Genomic DNA, 20,458 nt, shown 5'->3' on the forward strand with positions numbered 1-20,458 from the left:
ACGCTTCTCAAAATCTTAGTGGAAATTTCAAATCACTTCCAATTTTTTATAGCAACTTACTTGGCAAGTCCCCTACTTATAACTTAGGTTTCAAGGCTACAATGATGTCACATCAATATGCTTTTTGCCAAGGTGTCCAAAAAGACAAAAAAACTGATGTGACATCACAAGATTTATTATTTTTACATATAAAAATAACATTTCATTCAAATCATAAATAATCATTATCAATACTAAGTATCATAACCTCTCTTTCAATTTGTCATCTTTTATATGACCTTGACTGATTAAATAGGCCATAGAATCAACAAATATACATAAGAAAATGTATGCTTACATCTAGATAAATACTCCCATGCCCCACAAATTTATCTTCACCATATTTGTGATGCCTCATAGGTCTTACCTATAACACTCATTAACCATGCGGCATATATTGTTCTGCTATGAACTATCATCTTAGAAATGTCCAAATTTTCCTTTCTTCCGGTGTTCATAATTTCTTGGATATTCTCAAATATGTTAAGTATATGCCCCGTGTTGTACGTAAGAACTCACCCTCTTGAGAAAAACCCTTCTAACACTTTCACCATGTTTGAGCTCTTTTTCCAGTACTTGGTCTAGAAACAGCATTGTGAATACTTATAGATCCTTATCTGAGTTCTATTGAAATATGGCTTTCCAGACAACTGATTCATTGAGTTCTTCAATGAAGAAAAGAATTTACTTCATCCAATCTTTTGGATTAATACCACCTACATGCCAAACATGGAAGCTTTTAGTTTTTTAGTGGATTCACTTGAAACAGTTTTAACAAGATGCACCTGCTCCTCCAGGGCTCCCCTGATTTTAGAAAAGAGAAGACTGAAATGAATGAATCAATAATGACTTCAAGCTTTCAGGTTCCATTTTCCATATCATAGGATGAAAATACCTTGTTTGTCCCTAGATAATTTCCAAAGTCATGAAATACCCCTGAATATTTCTAATTGAATCTGTTATCGTGAAAGAGGATGTCTTCTACTGCAACAGCTTCCTACAAAAAAGTTTCATTTTGCAGGACTCCCATTTATGTCTCAGTGAAGACTGAAGACCTAGAAGAGATCCATTAAGGTATTTAATCCCCATTTAACAGCCTCATTTTCTCTAAGATGGCACTTTCTCCACATTTTCATAATCATAACACTCTAATTTCTTCTCACTCTTCATTATAACTTTAACCAGCTATTTGATCCTCTTGTTGCTACATTTTGTAGGTTACAGTGTCAATAGGCTTTTTAACTCCTTTAAAATCTATTACTGGTGGGACAGCATAAAGAGAGGAGGATTTTGGTAGCTTAAAATCTTTAATATACCAGAATGCCTTGAGCTATCATTGTTGCAGATTGTTTTGTAGCTCCTTATACATGATGCTAGAATTTTCTGGATTATTAATGATGAAGTTGAAGCAGTGATTGGTCTTATCATATCTTGCACTAAATTGCACTGTACCATCTACTGTAAAATTTTGTGTGCCATCTATTCCTAGTTGAAGGACCACAACTAATGCCATTTTGACCACAGTGACATGCAATTTGCTATCAATATACTAATTCCAACAACCATGGCACTAACAAGAGAAATGTGTTAGGGAGCTGATTAAGCCTCTAAAATTCTTATGGCATGGAAGATTGTAAGAGTTGTAGACATAGCATAATGAGGCAATCGCAAAGGGAGAACAAGAGTTTTCTACAAAATGAAAAGATCTTCCAATTACTGAATATATGTTAATAAATATAAAAGTAATGACAGACATTATTCTAAAATTTGGGAGCACTTTATGTGTGTGCATCCGACATCAATTAAACAAAAAACTGCATTCAAATTTCTACTTGAGTTCTTGGGACTAGACACAAGAAATCAATGCACCGATCGAGGAATGCAACCATTGAAATAGTAATAGAGAACAACTGTAAGAGTAGAACTCAGTACATTTAAGGGTTAAGCAGGGTTAAAATATTGAGATTACCATAATAAAGGCTTTTCAGAACCTTATACATATTTCAACAAAGAAAACGAGGCTGAACAATTACATATACTGAATAACAGGAAATCAATGCGAAAAATAGAGAAATTCTAAATACTAAATACTGTGTCCTCTAAGCTCTATTGGTCCTTCAAACTGAAAAATCATGTCATGCAAATGCAAGCTTTGACATCAAAAAGCAAATTGTGATCTCATATTATTGCTACTCAGAGGACATATTGCAAATTACCTAGATTCTTAGTCTTCACCCACCAATATCATTCGGGAAAGCCGAAATGCAATTGACATTCAAGCAGTTCTATTGCTACCCTTATTATGTCATGTGACACACTTGTTATTTGTAGTCCTTGATATTGCCTCTGGAACTTTTAAGAAAACGTTCAATAGAAAAATACTGCATGGGTATCCCATGGGCTTCTCCTTTGAGGGCAAGATCTGCCATTATCCGTCCCACCAATGGACCCATTTTAAATCCATGGCCAGAGAATCCACAAGCAATCAAGATAGGTGACCTTTCTCTTGACAATGAAGTCTTTGTCAGTGGCAAAAAATCAATGATGAAGTCTTCATCTGGAGACATTGTACACATACACGCCTCTGCAACAACAGGGCTCTCTGACATAATATGCCCTCTAAAAGTCTCAGCTAACCAAGGGCTTAGCAACTTTTTTAGTGCATCGAAATCAGGAACCAAAGACCTCTTGTCCGGATCACATGGTTTACCTCCATCGAGTGACACCTTGAGCAAACCAGGGTATTCCCAAGAGGGCGTCCCATAAAGATAAGGTTCATCATAACAAGCAAACGTGGGGAACCCTTTTTCAGCCGAAAAGTTGTCCAAACCCTCCTCAATCTTCCAATATGCAATAGTAGCATGAACAGGCTGAAGAGGCAATTCAATATCTGCTATTTCTTTAGCAAGTTTGTGAGCCCATGCTCCTGCAGTGATCACGCATTTCCTTGCAAGTACAGAGCCCCTGCTGGTGCACACCTGAACCCCATCCAACCCATCACTCAATTTCCACCCGCTAGTAATGTTAGTGACTCGGGCATTGTCCCTTAGCGTGGCTCCATTCTTCAAAGCTAAAGACTGAAACATTGCAACTGCCTTGGAGGCTCGCAGTATCCCTCCTCTATTTGTGACAACGGCAATCCAATCCTTAGGCAAATTCAATACATTGAATCTCAAGGAAGCTTGTTCTGCATCTAGAACTTCATGGGGGATCCCTAGTTTTTTGCAGACAGCTATGACAGATTGGAGGCTCCTGTTTTGGACCGAACCAATGTCTAGCTGCTGGGTTTTGATGTGAACTCTGTACCCACTTTCCTGCTGAGCTTCTTCCCAGAGAGAAAAAGCCTCCTCCATCATTGCAGCATAGTATTCTTCTACATAAGCATCTCTAATAGTTCTGGATTCCCCATGTGAAGAGCCTCTGTGGTGCAGAAAATCATATTGTTCCAGAAGAAGAACCGACTTGCCTCTCTTGGCAATTTCATAGGCAGTGCAACTGCCCATTATGCCTGCTCCTACAACAATCGTTTCATATTCACCTGCGATCTCACCCATTACTCCTCCTGTGTTAACTTGTGTATTTCACTAGGATGCTACTGTTGTCACTCTTGGAAAGGGCTTCACTCCTCTCCAGATCCACTGCAGAAGGATAAGATTTTGTTGGGCAGATCAAGGCTTATTGCATGGCCAAACATGTAAGGTGCAGATTCATTCCAGCACCCAGAGAGCTTTTTATAGAGTTTTAGTGCAAGTAGGCCGTCCTTTACAGTATTGTTGACAGCTGCCAGCACAAGATTCTTCACCTCTGTCAAGATTCTTCTCCCTTCTCAAGGTTTCAGTTTCTTGTAATTTACTGGTGTCGTATGTCATATAAATTTACCATTCTTCTTCCATCGATGTGTCCTCATTTTGTCTTTATGCTTTGTGCTGGCAGCCAGCTAAGATATTTTACTTTTTCTGTGGTGTGAAACATTCAAGGGAATGAATGAATGCTAGAATCGATGACAGTTTAGCAGACTAAACAGTGTACGGACTGAGAACAGTCTGCGGACTCAGATGAGCAATTTTAGTTTTTCTTCTAGTTTTTTTTTTCATGTGGGATTTCCTATTCTTGATTTCGATTGGATCTCGAATGAAATATTTTAATGAAGACCGACCGAGATTAGCCATTTTAGTTTGTCTTCTTTTTGATGTAGGACTTCCTGCTGTTAATTTTGACTGAGATCTGACTGAAAGATTTTAATGTTCTCCAAGAGACTAATTAGTCTATGACACTTAGATCATCAACTTTAGTTAATCTTTATATTCTTTTCTATTGAGGGCATTCTTACTGTTAATTTTGACTAGGAGTCATAGACTTGGTTTGAATTTTGACTAGGAGTCATAGACTTGGTTTGATATGTGTATTGAGATTTGAATGAAAGATTTAAATGTTGTTCAGGTGACTAATTAGTGTATGGGACTGAGATCACCAACTTTAGTTTTTCTTCATATTCTTTTCCATGTGAAACCCACTGCTGTTAATTTTGACTAGGAGCCATAGACTTGGTTTGATATGTCTATTGAGATTTGAATGAAATATTTAAATGTTGTCCAGATGACTAATTAGTGTATGGCACTGAGATCACCAACTTTAGTTTTTCTTCATATTCTTTTCTGTGTGAGACCAGCTGCTGTTAATTTTGACTAGGAGCCATAGACTTGATTTGATATGCATTTTTTAATATTTTCTTAGAAGTGTATTGGTCCTTTTTTTTTTTACACTATTAGTATTTGTATTAAAACGAATTTAATGGAATTTATTTATTTATTTGTTTTGTTTTTCATATTATTAGCATTTGTATTAAAAAGAGGTGTAATGGTGTTTCTTATCTTTATTTTGTTTTTTCACATTATTTTAACATTTATATCAAAAGGAGTTGTAATGGTGTTTTTTTTTTCTTCATATTAATATTACCATTTGTATTAAAAGGAAGTGCAATGGTGTTTCTTTTATTTGGTTTGTTTATCATATTATTAGCATTTGTATCAAGAAGTGTAATGGTGTTTTTTTTCTTTATTTTGTTTTTCATATTATTAGCATTTGTATCAAGATGTGTAACCATGTTTCTTTTCTATATTTTGAATTTCATATTATTATCATCTCTATCAAAAGGAGGTGTAATGACATTTCTTTTCTTTATTTTGTTTATCATATTATTAGCATTTGTATGTGTTTCTTTTCTTTATTTTGGTTTTCATATTATTATCATTTGTATGTGTTTCTTTTCTTTATTTTGGTTTTCATATTATTATCATTTGTATCAAAAGGAGGTGTGATTTTTTTACTTTTCTTTATTTTGTTTTTTCATATTATTAGCCTTTGTATCAAGATGTGTAACAATTTTTCTTTTCTTTATTTTGGTTTTCATAATATTATCATTTGTATTAAAAGGAGGTGAAATGGTTTTTTTTGTAGACACCTAAACATTTGATCAAATTAGTTGTCATTATTCTTCTATTCAAGTCACATTGTTAATTAAATAATTCATTATTATTTAATTAATGTCCATTACTCTATAGTCTTAGGTTAATTAATTTATTTAATTTACATATAGTCCTTTCTCTCATTTGATTAAATAAATCCCTATATCTATTTAATTAAATGTGTCTTTCCCTTTTCTTCCGATTTTGAATTTAATTTAATTCAAAAATCCTCATGAATGCATGCAAATGCATTAAACTAAATATGCATATAATTTAGCCTATTCTAACAAACACATGCAAACCTCAAAACAATGTGTATTGATATGTTGATTATTGTATGGATGTGGTTGCTCATTGATCCAGCAACATGAGAATATGGTCTAAGATTTGAAGGCTTAGCCTTATGACAAGAGAAGTGATATTCTCACCCATGTGTGAGCATGCATGGGGAAGTTCATGAAAGGGACATGTCTATGACATGTGTAAGAGGTAAGGTGGCTATGAAGTGACTTGTGAGTCACATGTTGAAAAGGTAGAGGGCTAGTGAAAGTGACATGTCTATGGCATGTGTAAGAGGTTGGGTGGCTCTATTGGGAAGAGCAGTCTCACACATGTGTGAGCACCCATGGTCAAAGAGTGATGTGGAGACTTGAAAATGACTTGTGCATGCATGTCATTTAAGAGGGTGTCACATGTGGACTTGGGTAGATGTGAGGAATTTAAAAATAAAAGAAATGTTAATGAGGTTAGGAATAAGGGGATTAGCTAATTAATTAAAAATTAATCAACTAATCTAAATTAAAGAAATATTGGAATATTGGCTAAGGTGGGATTTGATTTATTAAAATAAATCAAACCTTAGAAGAAGCAAAATGATACATAATTAATAAATTAATTATGAAGGAATGATACTAACTAATTAAATACAATCTAATTAATTATTTTGGAAGAGTAATGGGGGAGACAATTAATAAAATTAATTATGTGATAAGGGTGCAATTAATTAAATAAGATTTATTTAATTTAAGTGTCTACATTTTGCCCCTCTTTGATATGGCATCATGAAATGATATTATATCAAAGAAGAGTAAAACATAATGGGTAGGAAGGGATAAGGACTAGTAGCACGATGCTCCAATCATACATGTGGATTGAGAAAGGATGATGAGGAGGTAGTGGTATGCCCCTGAAGAGGACATGCAGGTTCTAAGAACATGAGTGTGCTCTCGAAATGGATAGGAGGACTAGAGAAATTAAATATGTATGAAAAGGATATGGATCTAGATAGATGGAAAGATAGAGAAAGAGGGGTTAAATGAGAGTCATGCTGTAGTGGTATGAGAAACCTAGGTTTGATATTGTACTTGACATTATGCACCAAGGTATGAGGAACCGAGATGATAATGTGCCAAACACGTGATCAAAAATGTCAAGTGAAAACATATGCCTTATGACACCATGATATGGAAGACCATGATTCCGTTGTGGCAATAGGATTCAAAGACCATGATAAATTTAAACAATTATAACACACACAAGAAACAAGCAAGCATGCACAACAAACCAAAAGAAACCCAAAATTTGGCCTCTAGTCAAGTTGAAAACCAATCAGTTGACTAATTAATTTATTGATAAAGAGGATATCAAAGTTGACGATAAGAACAATGCATACCTCAAGGATTGGGAAGGATACATCCCATGATGATTATTGGATTAAAGATGATCAATTGATTATCAACTAATTTGGATCAAGATGATGGATTGATCAAGGATGGTTGACTAGATTGCAAGATGCGGAATTGCATGGATCAAGATTGATTGCATTGGATTGGATTGATTTGGGATTTTTGGATAATAGGGTTGAAAGGAGGATAAATGGATTGGATAAGATGGGAGGAGGATAAATGAATTGGAGATGATAGGAGTGCATGGAGGATATGATGGTTAAGATAGAAGAATGAATGAGAACCATTGACAATGGGGAACCAAGGCTTGGTAAAAGGATGAGAGGAGGATTGGTGCAGGAGCACCTAGGACTTAGGCTATTAGTTTTCTCAATTTTGGCTTGTATTGACCCTAGCCAAGTCAAGCATTGAATAAGGACTCCAGGAGGGTCCAAGTGTGAGCGTGATGAGTGAAATGTAGACCTAGTAGAGTTAGTTTCTTCCTAGGTTTGCATTTTGTGCATAAATAGTAGGCCTAGTAGAGTTAGTTTCTTCCTAGGTTTGCATTTTGTGCATAAATAGTGGTTTGAGTAGGTAGTTGACCTCCTTGATGGTCAAAAGTGTCAAAACCTGGTATAGGAATTAGGGAGGGTTAAATTATTCTTAGACATGTTTTAAAAGTCATGTGTGATGACTTATAATAGGTCTCATAGGTTGAGAAGGCCAAAAAGTGCAAAAGTGTAAAGTTGCAAAAAGTTGTCATGACAACTTTTGTCCTAAATTGGTTAGCGATGGAGTTAGGGATTGTCCAATGCCCTAGAAAGACTCCACACGTGGGGAGTTATATAAGAACCCTCTCCTACATGGTTACCAAGGTTGGAGATTTTGTTTTGTAAGTTCAACAATCTGAAACTACCCATTTTTGGATTGCTTGACAACATTTGGCTTTGTTTTGCTCATTTTGTAAATGCAAATGGATTGAATCCATTGATCCAGTGATGGATTACATTTCTCTAGTGTGTTTCAGAGTATTTTATTTCATTTCAATATTTGTAATTAGTTTACATTAGTGTTTTCTTGTTTTGGTTTGCAAACAACCAGTTTTGGCTTGTAGCCCCATGAATTCCACATGTGCTACCATCATGGCCTGTTGGGAAATGGAAGGAAACCACTTGTAAAGTGTACATATGTAGGGACAAGTTCTAAAGATGACATTTAATGTGATTGTCACCTTGTTCTAGGCGAGTCCACGAGCAACCCGGCTAGAGGAGACAGGGTGAAATTGAAGTGCAAAGTGCAGGGGTGAATGCAAAACCACTATCTAAGCTTTTGGAGGAGTCCCTGAAGTTAGTATAGAGTTTCCAATGCAAGTGGAAGCCTTGAAAAAGTCATTTGTTTCCCAAACACCAACTTGACCAGTCACTGCCAGCTAGAAGGCCTAGAAACCCTTCAAAACCCTCATTTTAGGGTTAGGACATTGTACGGTGGAGTAAGGAACCAAAACCACAAAAATAACTTGAGGTTAAGTGATTCATTGAAGGAAATACAAACTTTCTATGGGTTCTTTTGGACCGTTTTCCTCCAAGCCCTAGAAAACTGGATTTTGGAGGCCTAATTGGGGCTCTTTCTTTGAAGCCCTTTTCTAGGCAAAATGGTGAAATCAGTAAGGAGGGAAAAGAAAGAAAACCTTTAAAGGACCCAAAAGGAATTCAAAGCATGTTATTAGCCACCTCCACACCTCTTCATCAACTTATAACAGTAGGAGATCAATTTGACAAGTTGAAGCCAAGACAACCAAGATGAGCACATGGGAAGCATTGTGAAATTGGTAGGGTTCCTAGCTAAAACACTTGAAGAAAACACCTTGGAATGGTTAAGAAGAAATACCTAGAAGAGATTGAGAAGGACTTGGAGCCTAGAGTGCAATTAGGCCTGGAGAGTTGTTGGAATTGAGCAACACAACTAGGTGAAGTGTTAGCAAACTAGGTGAACCCCATCAAATAGGTATCATAGCCTATAAGATTCGGGCTAGGTGAGTAGATATCCTCAGTGGAATCTGTAGGAGACAACAACATGGTGACCAATGCAGAGTTGACAAAGAAAGTGGAAGATCAAGAGGAAGAAAATAGACTCCTGAAGGAGAAGTTGCTAAAATTGGAGAGTAAGCTTGGTGAGGTAGAAACCAAGGCAGATGAAGTGTTGGTAAAGGTAGAAGGAGAAGAAGGGAAGGGTAAATAAGTGTTAGAGATAGACAAAGTACCTGAACCTGATCCCATCCTAGATCAAGAGCCTTTCCTGAAGGCATTGAAGGCCTTGAGTGGTAAATCACTGGAAGGATTGCCATTGTTCACTGGTAAGATGGAGGCAGAAGTGGTCCTAGAATGGATAGAAGGCATGGAGAACCATTTTGAATGTGAAGGCATAAATGAAGCCCAAAGAGTCAAGGTATCCAAATCAAGGATGAGAGGAGCTTCTCTCACATGGTGGAAATTTGTGCAAAATGAGAGGAAGAAAATGGGCAAAGCACCCATCTCTTCTTGGAAAGGGATGTTAGTCAAAATCAAAGAAGTCTATCTCCCTGATGACTATGAAGTGCAAATTCATAGGAAGAGGCAAAAATTAAGACAAAAAGACCTTGATGTCAGTAGCTATATGGAGGAGTTTCACAAACTTAGCCTTAGATCTCATACGGTGGAAGAAGAGAATCTCGAGGTTGCTAGGTACCTAAATGGTCTACAATGGAACATCCAAGAGGAAATTAGTCTAATGAGCCCAAAAATAGTCCATCAAACCTATCAACTTGCCCTTAAGGTGGAGGAAAAACTAAAAAGAAGACATGACTCAAGAAACAATAGGGGCAGAGGTAGAGGAAAAGACAATAGAGGCCATAGGGGAGGCTTTAGAGGAAGAAGTTCTAAACAAAGAACACAAGGTGAGTCTAAACTCATTGACCAGCAAGAGAGTGGCACTAATAAAGGAGGTTTCAATAGAGGAAGGGGATCAAACAATGGTTTTAGAGGAAGATCTAGTGGCCAAGGTAGAGGTTCCTCATTTTTTGCAACAATGAAGTATTACCATTGTAACCAACTTGGTCATCCAGCATATAGCTGTCCAAAGAAGGGGTAAAAAGAGGGTGAAATATCTTCAAGAAGAGTCTTCAAGCAACAAGAATTCATAGGTTGCCTTAGAATCAGAGGTAGGTGACAACCTGATGATAAGGAGAACTTTGGTCAAAGAACCAGTCAAAGAAGAGCCAAGCCAAGCCAAAGAAGGTCCTTATTTAGGATCAAATGCAAGATTATGGACAAAGTTTGCAAAGTGATCATTGATTCAGGGTCAACAGACAACATCGTGTCAGAAGAGGCAGTGAGTAAGCTCAAATTGCAAAGGATACCTCACAACAACCCTTATAGAGTCACTTGGTTGAATAAAGGCCAACATGTCCTAGTCAATGAGCAAGTGTGGGTGGATTTTACCATTGGGAGGTATAAGGACAAGGTGTTATGTGATGTCCTACCCATGGATGCATGCCATCTTCTATTGGGAAGACCATGGAAATTTGATAGACAAGCTATTCATGATGGAGAAAAGAATGCATACTCATTCAAGAAAGATGGAGTCACATACAAGATTCAGTCTATCCTTGAGGAAGGTGAAAAGAGGGTAGCAGGTCCTAATGTTCTTTTGGTGAGTTAAAAACAGTTCTTGAAGACACTTGGGGAAGGTGAAGGTATAGGGTTTGCACAAGTAATGAAGCCCAAAGAGGAAGACAAGAAAGAGCAGCTAGATTTGCCAATAGAGGTGCAAGATTTGTTGAAGAAATTCAAAGGCATAGTAAGTGATGGATAGCCAGCCACCTTACCTTCTAAAAGAACCATAAGCCATCAAATAGGCTTCATTCCCAGAGCATCCTTACCTAACAAGGCAGCTTATAAAATGACTCCCCAACAAAATGTTGACATTGCCAAGCAAATCCAAGAACTCTTAGACCAAGGCCTAATTAGGAAAAGCATTAGCCCTTGTCTTGTCCCTACCGTATTATCCCTAAAGAAAGGTGGTACTTGGAGATTGTGTACTGATTCTTGAGCTACAAATAGGATCACCATCAGATATAGGTTCCCAATTCCTAGAATAGAAGATCTAATGGATTGTTTAGGAGAAGCCAAGTACTTTACCAAGATTGACCTTAAAAGTGGATATCACCAAATTAGGATTAAGGAGGGTGATGAATGGAAAACTGCCTTTAAGACTACAGAGGGTCTCTATGAGTGGCTTGTAATGCCATTTGGCTTATCCAATGCTCAAAGCACCTTCATGAGACTCATGAATGAAGTGATGAAGGACTTCATAGGTAAATTTGTGGTGGTATACCTAGATAAAAAATTCATAGGAAGAGGCAAAACTTAAGGCAAAAAGACCTTGATGTCAGTAGCTATACGGAGGAGTTTCACAAACTTAGCCTTAGATCTCCTATAGTGGAAGAAGATGTTGGAAAAATGTGCCTCAAATTCACTTGACAATAGTCCATACTGATCGGTTTAAGTCATACCGATGAAACAGTATGAAGGATATAGTGAGTTCTATCGGCATGACTCTTGCCGATGTATTCTTCTCTATCGAAATAGCTACTGTAGCAGTATGTCGACGTCCCGATGAGCTACCAGTCTCGGTTCGGATCACCTATCGGCTATCGGGTTGACATTCTGAATGTCATGCCGATGTCCCGATGAGCTCGCTTTACCGGTCTCAGTTATTTCGCTTATTGGCATAGTATTATTCCTTGTGTTCCGATGACCCGATGATGTCATCTTATCGGATTGGCAATGCAGATCGGAATAACAATTTTGGACTTGGTCCGATGAGCCGATGAGTCTGTGTTCTCGGTATCGATAGTTGGGATAGTAGTTATGCTCTTATTTCGATGTCCCGGTAAAGACCACTCCTTGTCATCGAAGATCGGAGTATCTTTTGGAAAGATATACCGGTGACCCGATGGAGTCGCCTTAGGCGATCATGTATCATCGGGCCATCGACTTTGCCTTTTGAATGTTGTGTCGATAGCCAATGGAGTGGAGACCGACTGTGGGAGTGAGGTCGAACCGAGATCCAAAAGATCGATTCTCAAATACTATGTATGAGACTGTCGGTGTAAATGAATATGAACCGACACAGTTGTCTACTGCATGTGGGATAATTATTTTTCATGATTACAGACTGACACTGGCAGACGGTTAGACTTCGAGCCATTGGGGCCCTTACTCTGATGAACCGTCGAGCCGTTTGGTATTGAAAATCGACGGCAATCCAAAGGTTGAGAAGAGGACGAAATCTTGAGAGCTAGGGGCGTGTTCTGCGAGAAGTTTGATCCAGTTTTTTATATGTCTGGAATGATTGTGTAATAGAGAAAAAGAAAATTTGCAGATGAGACTCTATTGTATTGTTTTAACATACTGTTAATAAAGTCGATCATTTGCTGGTGGTGGGTTTTTCTCCTGAAAGGGTTTTCCCACATTAACTCTGTGTGTTATCTCTCTGTGTTGTTTTTGTGCATGTTTTTACTCATACCATATTCAGTAAATATTGAAGTTTTGTCTACACTAGTCAGTTTCTCCTCTGTGAATTGACATTAAGGAAGCAAATTCCGCACTTGCTTTCCTTACAAGTGGTATCAGAGCCTGTCCCGTTTTGTTATCCTTGTTGGGTTGGGTTGGTTTTTTGTGTTAGTTCTGTCTCAGTGGGAGTCTTGCAGAGTGTCTACTTGTTTTACAGATTAAAATGGCAAGTACTTCAGGATGCATAGACATGGAGAAGTTTAATGGTTCCAGTTTTGAACTTTGGAAACTCAAGATGGAAGACTTGTTGGTCAATAGAGATCTCTGGGGTGTTGTAGTTGCAACTTCTAAGCCTTCAAGCATGAAGCAAGAAGATTGGGATTTAGCCGACCGGAAAGCAAGGGGTCTAATCAGGTTATGTCTGGCTGATTCTGTTTTGTTAAACATCCATGAGGAAAAGTCTGCACATCTTCTCTGGGAGAAGTTGGGTGATATTTATCAAGGAAAATCCTTGGTGAATAAAATTTTCTTGAGGAATAAATTGTACTCTCTGAAGATGGACACAGGGACAACATTGGCAGACCATTTGAATGTATTCAACATGGTTCTTGCACAGTTAACTTCTGTTGGTGTGTCCATTCAGGAAGAAGAACATTGCATGTTGTTGTTGTGTTCATTGCCTCACTCTTGGGAACACTTAGTGATGGCTATTGGTAGTACCACGACCCAGTTCAAGATGGATACGGTGGTTAATACTCTTTTGTCAGAAGAAATGAGAAAGAAGTCCTCTAAGACGACAAAGGATGCACTCTCTGTTCGAGGCAGATCAAAGGACAAAGACAAGAAGAAAGAAAAGAAGTCCAAGTCTCAAGAGAGTTTTAAATCTCCAGGCAAGAAGTCAAAGGTGAAGTGCTAGAACTATGGGGAGAAAGGGCATATCCAAAAGGACTGCAAGAAGGAGAAGAAGAAGAAGAAGAAGAAGAAGTGTTCTGACACTGAGTCTTCTCAAAGTGATGCTTTTGTTGCAGCCCTGGCAGTGCCTACCATAGATGACACCTGGTTAGTAGATTCTGGTGCATCTTTCCATATGATGTCCCATGAGGAATGGTTCTCGAGGTATGAACCATATGCTGGTGGAAAGGTATATCTGGCTAGTGATTCTACATTAGAGATTGTAGGGAGAGGCAGAATCAAAATCCAATTTCCAGATGGTAGAGTGAAGGGGATCAATGGGGTTCTTCATATACCAGGTCTGGCAAGAAACCTCCTCTTTGTAAGTAAACTTAATGATGCTGGAGTTCAAGTTACTTTTGTGTCTGGTGGTTGCAAAATGACTAGGGGTTCCATAGTATTGGCAAAGGGTGATCGCATTGGTACACTATACAAGTTAAATGCTGAACCTATATGTTGTAATGTAACTTCTAAAAAGTCTGATAAAACAACTATAAGGATACATAATGCAAACTCATTGGAAGCTAAACTTCCTGGTAAGAAAACAATGCTCTGGCATAACAGGTTAGGCCACATAGGTGAAAAAGGTTTAAAAGCCTTGAAGAATAAGAATCTGGTTGATGGTCTTGATGATTGTAGTTTTGAGTTTGATTTCTGCGAGCACTGCATTTATGGAAAACATAACCGAGTTTGGTTTTATTCCAGTTCTCATAAATCTTCTGATATTCTAGATTATGTTCATTCTGATGTGTTTGGTCCAGTGGATGTACCTTCTTTGTCTAAGTCTAAATACTATGTATCCTTTGTAGACGATTATTCAGAAGGGCATTTGTATACTTTCTTAAAAGTAAAATAAAAGTGTTCAGTCGGTTTAAGGAGTTTAAGAACCTTGTTGAAAATCAGACTAGGAGAAGGATTAAATGTTTAAGAATAGACAATGGTGGTGAATTTTGTAGTGCAGATTTGGACAAGTACTGTGTTGATCATGGAATTAAAAGACATAAGACTGTACCTTACACTCCACAGCAAAATGGAGTTGCTGAAAGGTTGAATCGGTCTCTAATGGAGAAAGCAAGGAGCATGTTGAGTGGAGCTGGGCTGGAACAAACATTCTGGGTTGAAGCAGTTGCTACAACGTGTTACTTGCTAAATCACTCTCCTACTTCAGCATTAGTTGACAAAACACCTATGGAAGTGTGGTCTGGTAAGAAACCTTCTCTAAGGCACCTACGTGTTTTTGGTGTAGAGGGATATGCTCATGTGCCTGATGTGAATAGATCTAAGTTGGATAACAAAGCAATAAAATGTATCTTCATTGGCTATGGAGTTGGTGTGAAAGGGTACAAAATTTGGAATCCAGTGACTGGTAAGGTTTTATTCAACAGAAGTGTGATTTTTCATGAAATAAAGCCTAAGTCATTAGACCACAAAATAGAAAAGAAAGGAGAAGTTGAGGTTGAAGTACCTCCAATCAAAGAAGAATCTCCAAAGATACCTGAAGATGAGGAGAGCTCAAGTAGTTCAAGTAGTTCTGAAGAAGAACATGATAATGAGCCTTCTGATGAATCTCGAGAAGCCTCAACACTAGAGTTGAGAAGATCTACTCGAGAGAGGCAGCAACCTGAAAGGTATACACCTAATAAGTATATGTTAATTGTGCTTATGCGTTACTTGCAGATACTGATGAGCCTAGGACTGTAAAAGAAGCAATTGAAATGCCTGATTCAGATTCTTGGTTGGAAGCCATGAATGATGAAATGTCATCATTGGATAAAAATGGAACTTGGGATTTGGTGCCATTGCCTAAAGATGAAAGCCTGTAGGCTGTAAGTGGGTATTCAAAAAGAAGTATGGTCCAGATGGCAATGTTGAGAAGTATAAGGCAAGACTGGTTGCAAAGGGGTATTCGCAAAAGGAAGGTATTGAATATGGAGAAATATTTTCTCCTGTAGCTAAGCTAACGTCTATTAGATTTCTCTTGTCACTTGCAGGAGCATATGATTGGGAGATTGAGCAGATGGATGTGAAGACAACATTTCTTCATGGTGATCTTGAATAAGAAATTTATATGTCTCAGCCTAAGCACTTTGTGGAAAAAGGTAAAGAACATCTGGTATGCAAACTCAAGAAGTCTCTGTATGGTTTGAAACAATCTCCCAGAATGTGGTATCAGAAGTATGATACATTTGTTTTGTCCTTGGGATTTGTGAGACCCAAAGCTGATCATTGTGTTTACTACAAAACTGATGATGATAGGATTCTTATCATAGCTTTGTATGTAGATGACATGTTATTCATAGGGAACACAAAAGTATGATCTCAGATCTAAAATCTCAGCTTTGTATGAAATTTGAAATGAAGGATTTAGGACCAGCAAATTACATTCTGGGAATGGAGATCAAAAGAGATAGGTCTAAGAGGAAACTTTGGCTCAGCCAGAGAAAATACATAACTAATGTTCTTGACAGGTTTCATATGTCTGACTGTAAACCACAGGTTGTTCCCATCTTGCAGGGAACCAAGTTGTCTGTGGTGGACAGTCCGAAGTCTCCAAAAGAGATTGAAGACATGAAAGATGTACCGTATGCAAGTGCTATAGGTAGTCTGATGTATGCTATGGTTTGTACAAGACCAAACATTGTCCAACCAGTGGGAGTACTTAGCAGGTTTATGTCAAATCCAGGGAGAACACACTGGGATGCTATAAAGAGAGTGTTTAGATACCTGAAGGGTACTTTGGATTTTGCATTATGTTATCATGGTAATCTGAAGGATTCAAAGAGAACTCTAAGCATTTGTGGTTACACGGATTTTGATTGGGTAGGGGATATTGACAGCAGGAGATCTACCAGTGGATATGTTTTTGTCTTGAATGGTGGAGCAGTTAGTTGGATGAGCAAGCGACAAGCTATAGTCACTTTGTCCACTACAGAGGTAGAATACATGGCAGCCACACATGCTTGCAAAGAAGCAGTCTGGCTTAGACGTTTGAGTTCTGACATTGGTTTTGGTGCAGGGCTGATTGAAGTCTGGAGTGATAGTCAGAGTGCCATTTGTTTGGCAAAGAATCCTACTTTCCATGCCAGGTCAAAGCATGTTGATGTTCAGTATCATTTCGTACGTGACATGGTGGAAGATGGAAAAGTTTATCTTAACAAGGTAGACACTCTGGAAAATGTTGCAGATGCCTTGACAAAACTAGTGAGCACACACAAGTTTAGGTGGTGTTCGAATTCTATGGGTCTTCGTACCCATGTCTGTCAGTAATGTCTGGAATAGTATCTCGACCCAGTTAATTCCTCATCAAGTGGGAGTTTGTTGGAAAAATGTGCCTCAAATTCACTTGACAATAGTCCATACTAATCAGTTTAAGTCATAACGATGAAACAGTATGAAGGATACGGTGAGTTCTATCAGCATGACTCTTGCTGATGTATTCTTCTCTATCGAAATAGCTACTGTAGCATTATGTCGACGTCCCGATGAGCCCACTCTACCGGTCTTGGTTCGGGTCACCTATTGGCTATTGGGTTGACATTCTGAATGTCATGCCGATGTCTCGATGAGCTCGCTTTACCGGTCTCAATTATTTCTCTTATCGACATAGTATTATTCCTTGTGTTTCGATGACCCGATGATGTCATCTTACCGGATTGGCAATGCAAATTAGAATAACAGTTTTGGACTTGGTCCGATGAGCTGATGAGTCCGTGTTCTTGGTATCGGCAGTCGGGATAGTAGTTATGCTCTTATTCCAATGTCCCGGTAAAGACCACTCCTTGTCATCAGAGATCAGAGTATCTTTTGAAAAGATATACCAGTGACCCAATGGAGTCGCCTTAGGTGATCAGATATCATCGGGCCATCGGCTTTGCCTTTTGAATGTTGTGCTGATAGCCGATGGAGCAGAGACCGATTGCGAGAGCGAGGTCGAACCGAGATCCAAAAGATCGATTCTCAGATACTATGTATGAGACTATCGGTGTAAATGAATACGAACCGACACGGTTGTCTACTGCACGTGGGATAATTGTTTTTCATGATTACAGACTGACATTGGCAAACGGTTAGACTTCAAGCCATTGGGGACGTTACTTTGATGAGCCGTCAAGCCGTTTGGTATTGAAAACCAACGACAATCCAAAGGTTGAGAAGAAGATGAAATATGGAGAGCTGAGGGCATGTTCTGTGAGAAGTTTGATCCGGTTGTTTATATGTCTGGAATGACTGTGTAACAGAGAAAAAGAAAATCTGTAGATGAGACTCTATTGTATTGTTTTAACATACTGTTAATAAAGTTGATCATTTGTTGGTGGTGGGTTTTTCTCCCGAAAGGGTTTTCCCACGTTAACTCTGTGTGTTATCTCTCTGTGCTATTTTTGTGCATGTTTTTACTCGTACCATATTTAGTAAATATTGAAGTTTTGTCTACACTAGTCAGTTTCTCCTCTGTGAATTGACATTAAGGAAGCGAATTCCGCACTTGCTTTCCTTACAGAAGAGAGTCTCAAGGTTGCTAGGTACCTAAATGGTCTACAGTGAAACATCGAAGAGGAAATCAGTCTAATGAGCCCAAAAATAGTCCATCAAACCTATCAATTTTCCCTTAAGGTGGAGGAAAAACTGAAAAGAAGACATGACTCAAGCAACAATAGGGGCAGAGGTAGAGGAAAAGACAATAGAGGCCATAGGAGAGGCTTTGGAGGAAGAAGTTCTGAATAAAGAACACAAGGTGAGTCTAAACTCATTGAGCAACAAGAGAGTGGCACTAATAAAGGAGGATTCAATAGAGGAAGGGGATCAAAAAATGATTTTAAAGGAAGATCTAGTGGCTAAGGTAGAGGTTCCTCATTTTTTGCAACAATGAAGTGTTACCATTGTAACCAACTTGGTCATCTAGCATATAGGTGTCCAAAGAAGGGGTCATCATCACAATGTGGTGAAAGGAGGGTGAACTATCTTCAAGAAGAGTCTTCAAGCAGAAAGACTTCAGAGGTAGGTCACAACTTGATGATAAGGAGAACTTTAGTCAAAGAACTATTCAAAGAAGAGCCAAGCCAAAGAAGGTCCTTATTTAGGATCAAATGCAAGATTATGGACAAAGTTTGCAAAGTGATCATTTACTTAGGGTCAATAGACAACATTGTGTTAGAAGAGGCAGTGAGTAAGCTCAAATTGCAAATGATACCTCACAACAACCCTTATAGAGTCACTTGGTTGAATAAAGGCCAACATGTCCTAGTCAATGAGCAAGCATGAGTGGATTTTACCATTGGGAGGTATAAGGACAAGGTGTTATGTGATGTCCTACCCATGGATGCATGTCATCTTCTATTGGGAAGACCATGGAAATTTGATAGACAAGCTATTCATGATGGAGCCAAGAATGCATACTCATTCAAGAAATATGGAGTCACATACAAGATTCAGTCTATCCTTGAGGAAGGTGAAAAGAGGGCAGCAAGTCCTAATGTTCTTTTGGTGAGTGAAAAAAAGTTCTTGAAGACACTTGATGAAGGTGAAGGTATAGGGTTTGCACTAGTAATGAAGCCCAAAGAGGAAGACAAGAAAGAGTAGCCAAATTTGCCAATAGAGGTACAAGATTTGTTGAAGACATTCAAAGGCATAGTAAGTGATGGACAGCCAGCCACCTTACCTTCTAAAAGAACCATAAGCCATCAAATATTATTCATTCCCGGAGCATCCTTACCTAACAAGGCAGCTTATAAAATGACTCCCCAACAAAATGTTGACATTGCCAAGCAAATCCAAGAACTCTTAGACCAAGGCCTAATTAGGAAAAGCATTAGCTCTTGTGTTGTCCCTACCGTGTTAGCCCCAAAGAAAGGTGGTACTTGGAGATTGTGTGTTGATTCTAGAGCCATAAATAGGATCACCATCAGATATAGGTTCCCAATTCCTAGAATAGAAGACCTAATGGATTGTTTAGGAGAAGCCAAGTACTCTACCAAGATTGACCTTAAAAGTGGATATCACCAAATTAGGATTAAGGAGGGTGATGAATGGAAAATTGCCTTTAAGACTAAAAAGGGTCTCTATGAGTGGCTTGTAATGCCATTTGGCTTATCCAATGCTCCAAGAACCTTCAGGAGACTCATGAATGAGGTGATGAAGGACTTCATAGGTAAATTTGTGGTGGTATACCTAGATGATATTCTCATTTTCAATAAGGATAGGGCAAATCATATTAGTCATTTGCAAGATGTATTACAAAGATTGTATGATGAAAAGTCAACCATGAACTTGGATAAGTGTGAGTTTTTTAAGCAGGAGTTGGTTTACCTTGGGTTTGTGTTGTCTCAAGGAAACCTCAAGATGGATCCCAACAAGGTTGAAGCCATAGTAAATTGGCCTACTCCTAAGTCACCAACAGAGGTGAGAAGCTTCCATGGACTAGCTCAGTACTACAGGAAGTTAATTAGGCAATTCAGTGCCATATGTGCACCAATGTTAGACACCATTAGAGGTGGAATAAAGGAAAAGTTTCAATGGGGTGAACAAGAAAACAAAGGTTTTGAATCCTTGAAGGAGAAGATAGCTACTCAACCGGTGCTAGTGTTGCCTAGTTTTGAGAAACTATTCATAGTAGAATGTGATGCAAGCAATGTTGCAGTAGGTGTTGTCCTAAGCCAAAAAGAAAAACCAATAGCTTTCCATAGTGAGAAGCTAAGTGATGCCAGGAGGAAATACTCCTCTTATGATCTAGTGTTAAATGCTTTAGTGCAGGCTTTGACGAAGTGGAGGCACTATCTCCTTCCTAAGGAAT

General features: G+C 38.4%; 1 protein-coding gene across 1 annotated transcript; it reads right to left on the reverse strand.

Annotated features, from left to right (window-relative positions):
- Window positions 1-1,914: 1,914 nt before the first annotated feature.
- LOC131061328 (probable sarcosine oxidase) lies at window positions 1,915-3,875 on the reverse strand. Its single transcript, XM_057994968.2, has one exon. It carries the CDS (start codon window positions 3,591-3,593, stop codon window positions 2,361-2,363), a length of 1,233 nt encoding a protein of 410 aa, XP_057850951.2. The 5' UTR covers window positions 3,594-3,875; the 3' UTR covers window positions 1,915-2,360.
- Window positions 3,876-20,458: the final 16,583 nt, after the last annotated feature.

This window comes from Cryptomeria japonica, chromosome 11 (genome assembly GCF_030272615.1).
Source record: "Cryptomeria japonica chromosome 11, Sugi_1.0, whole genome shotgun sequence".
Taxonomy (NCBI): domain Eukaryota; kingdom Viridiplantae; phylum Streptophyta; class Pinopsida; order Cupressales; family Cupressaceae; genus Cryptomeria; species Cryptomeria japonica.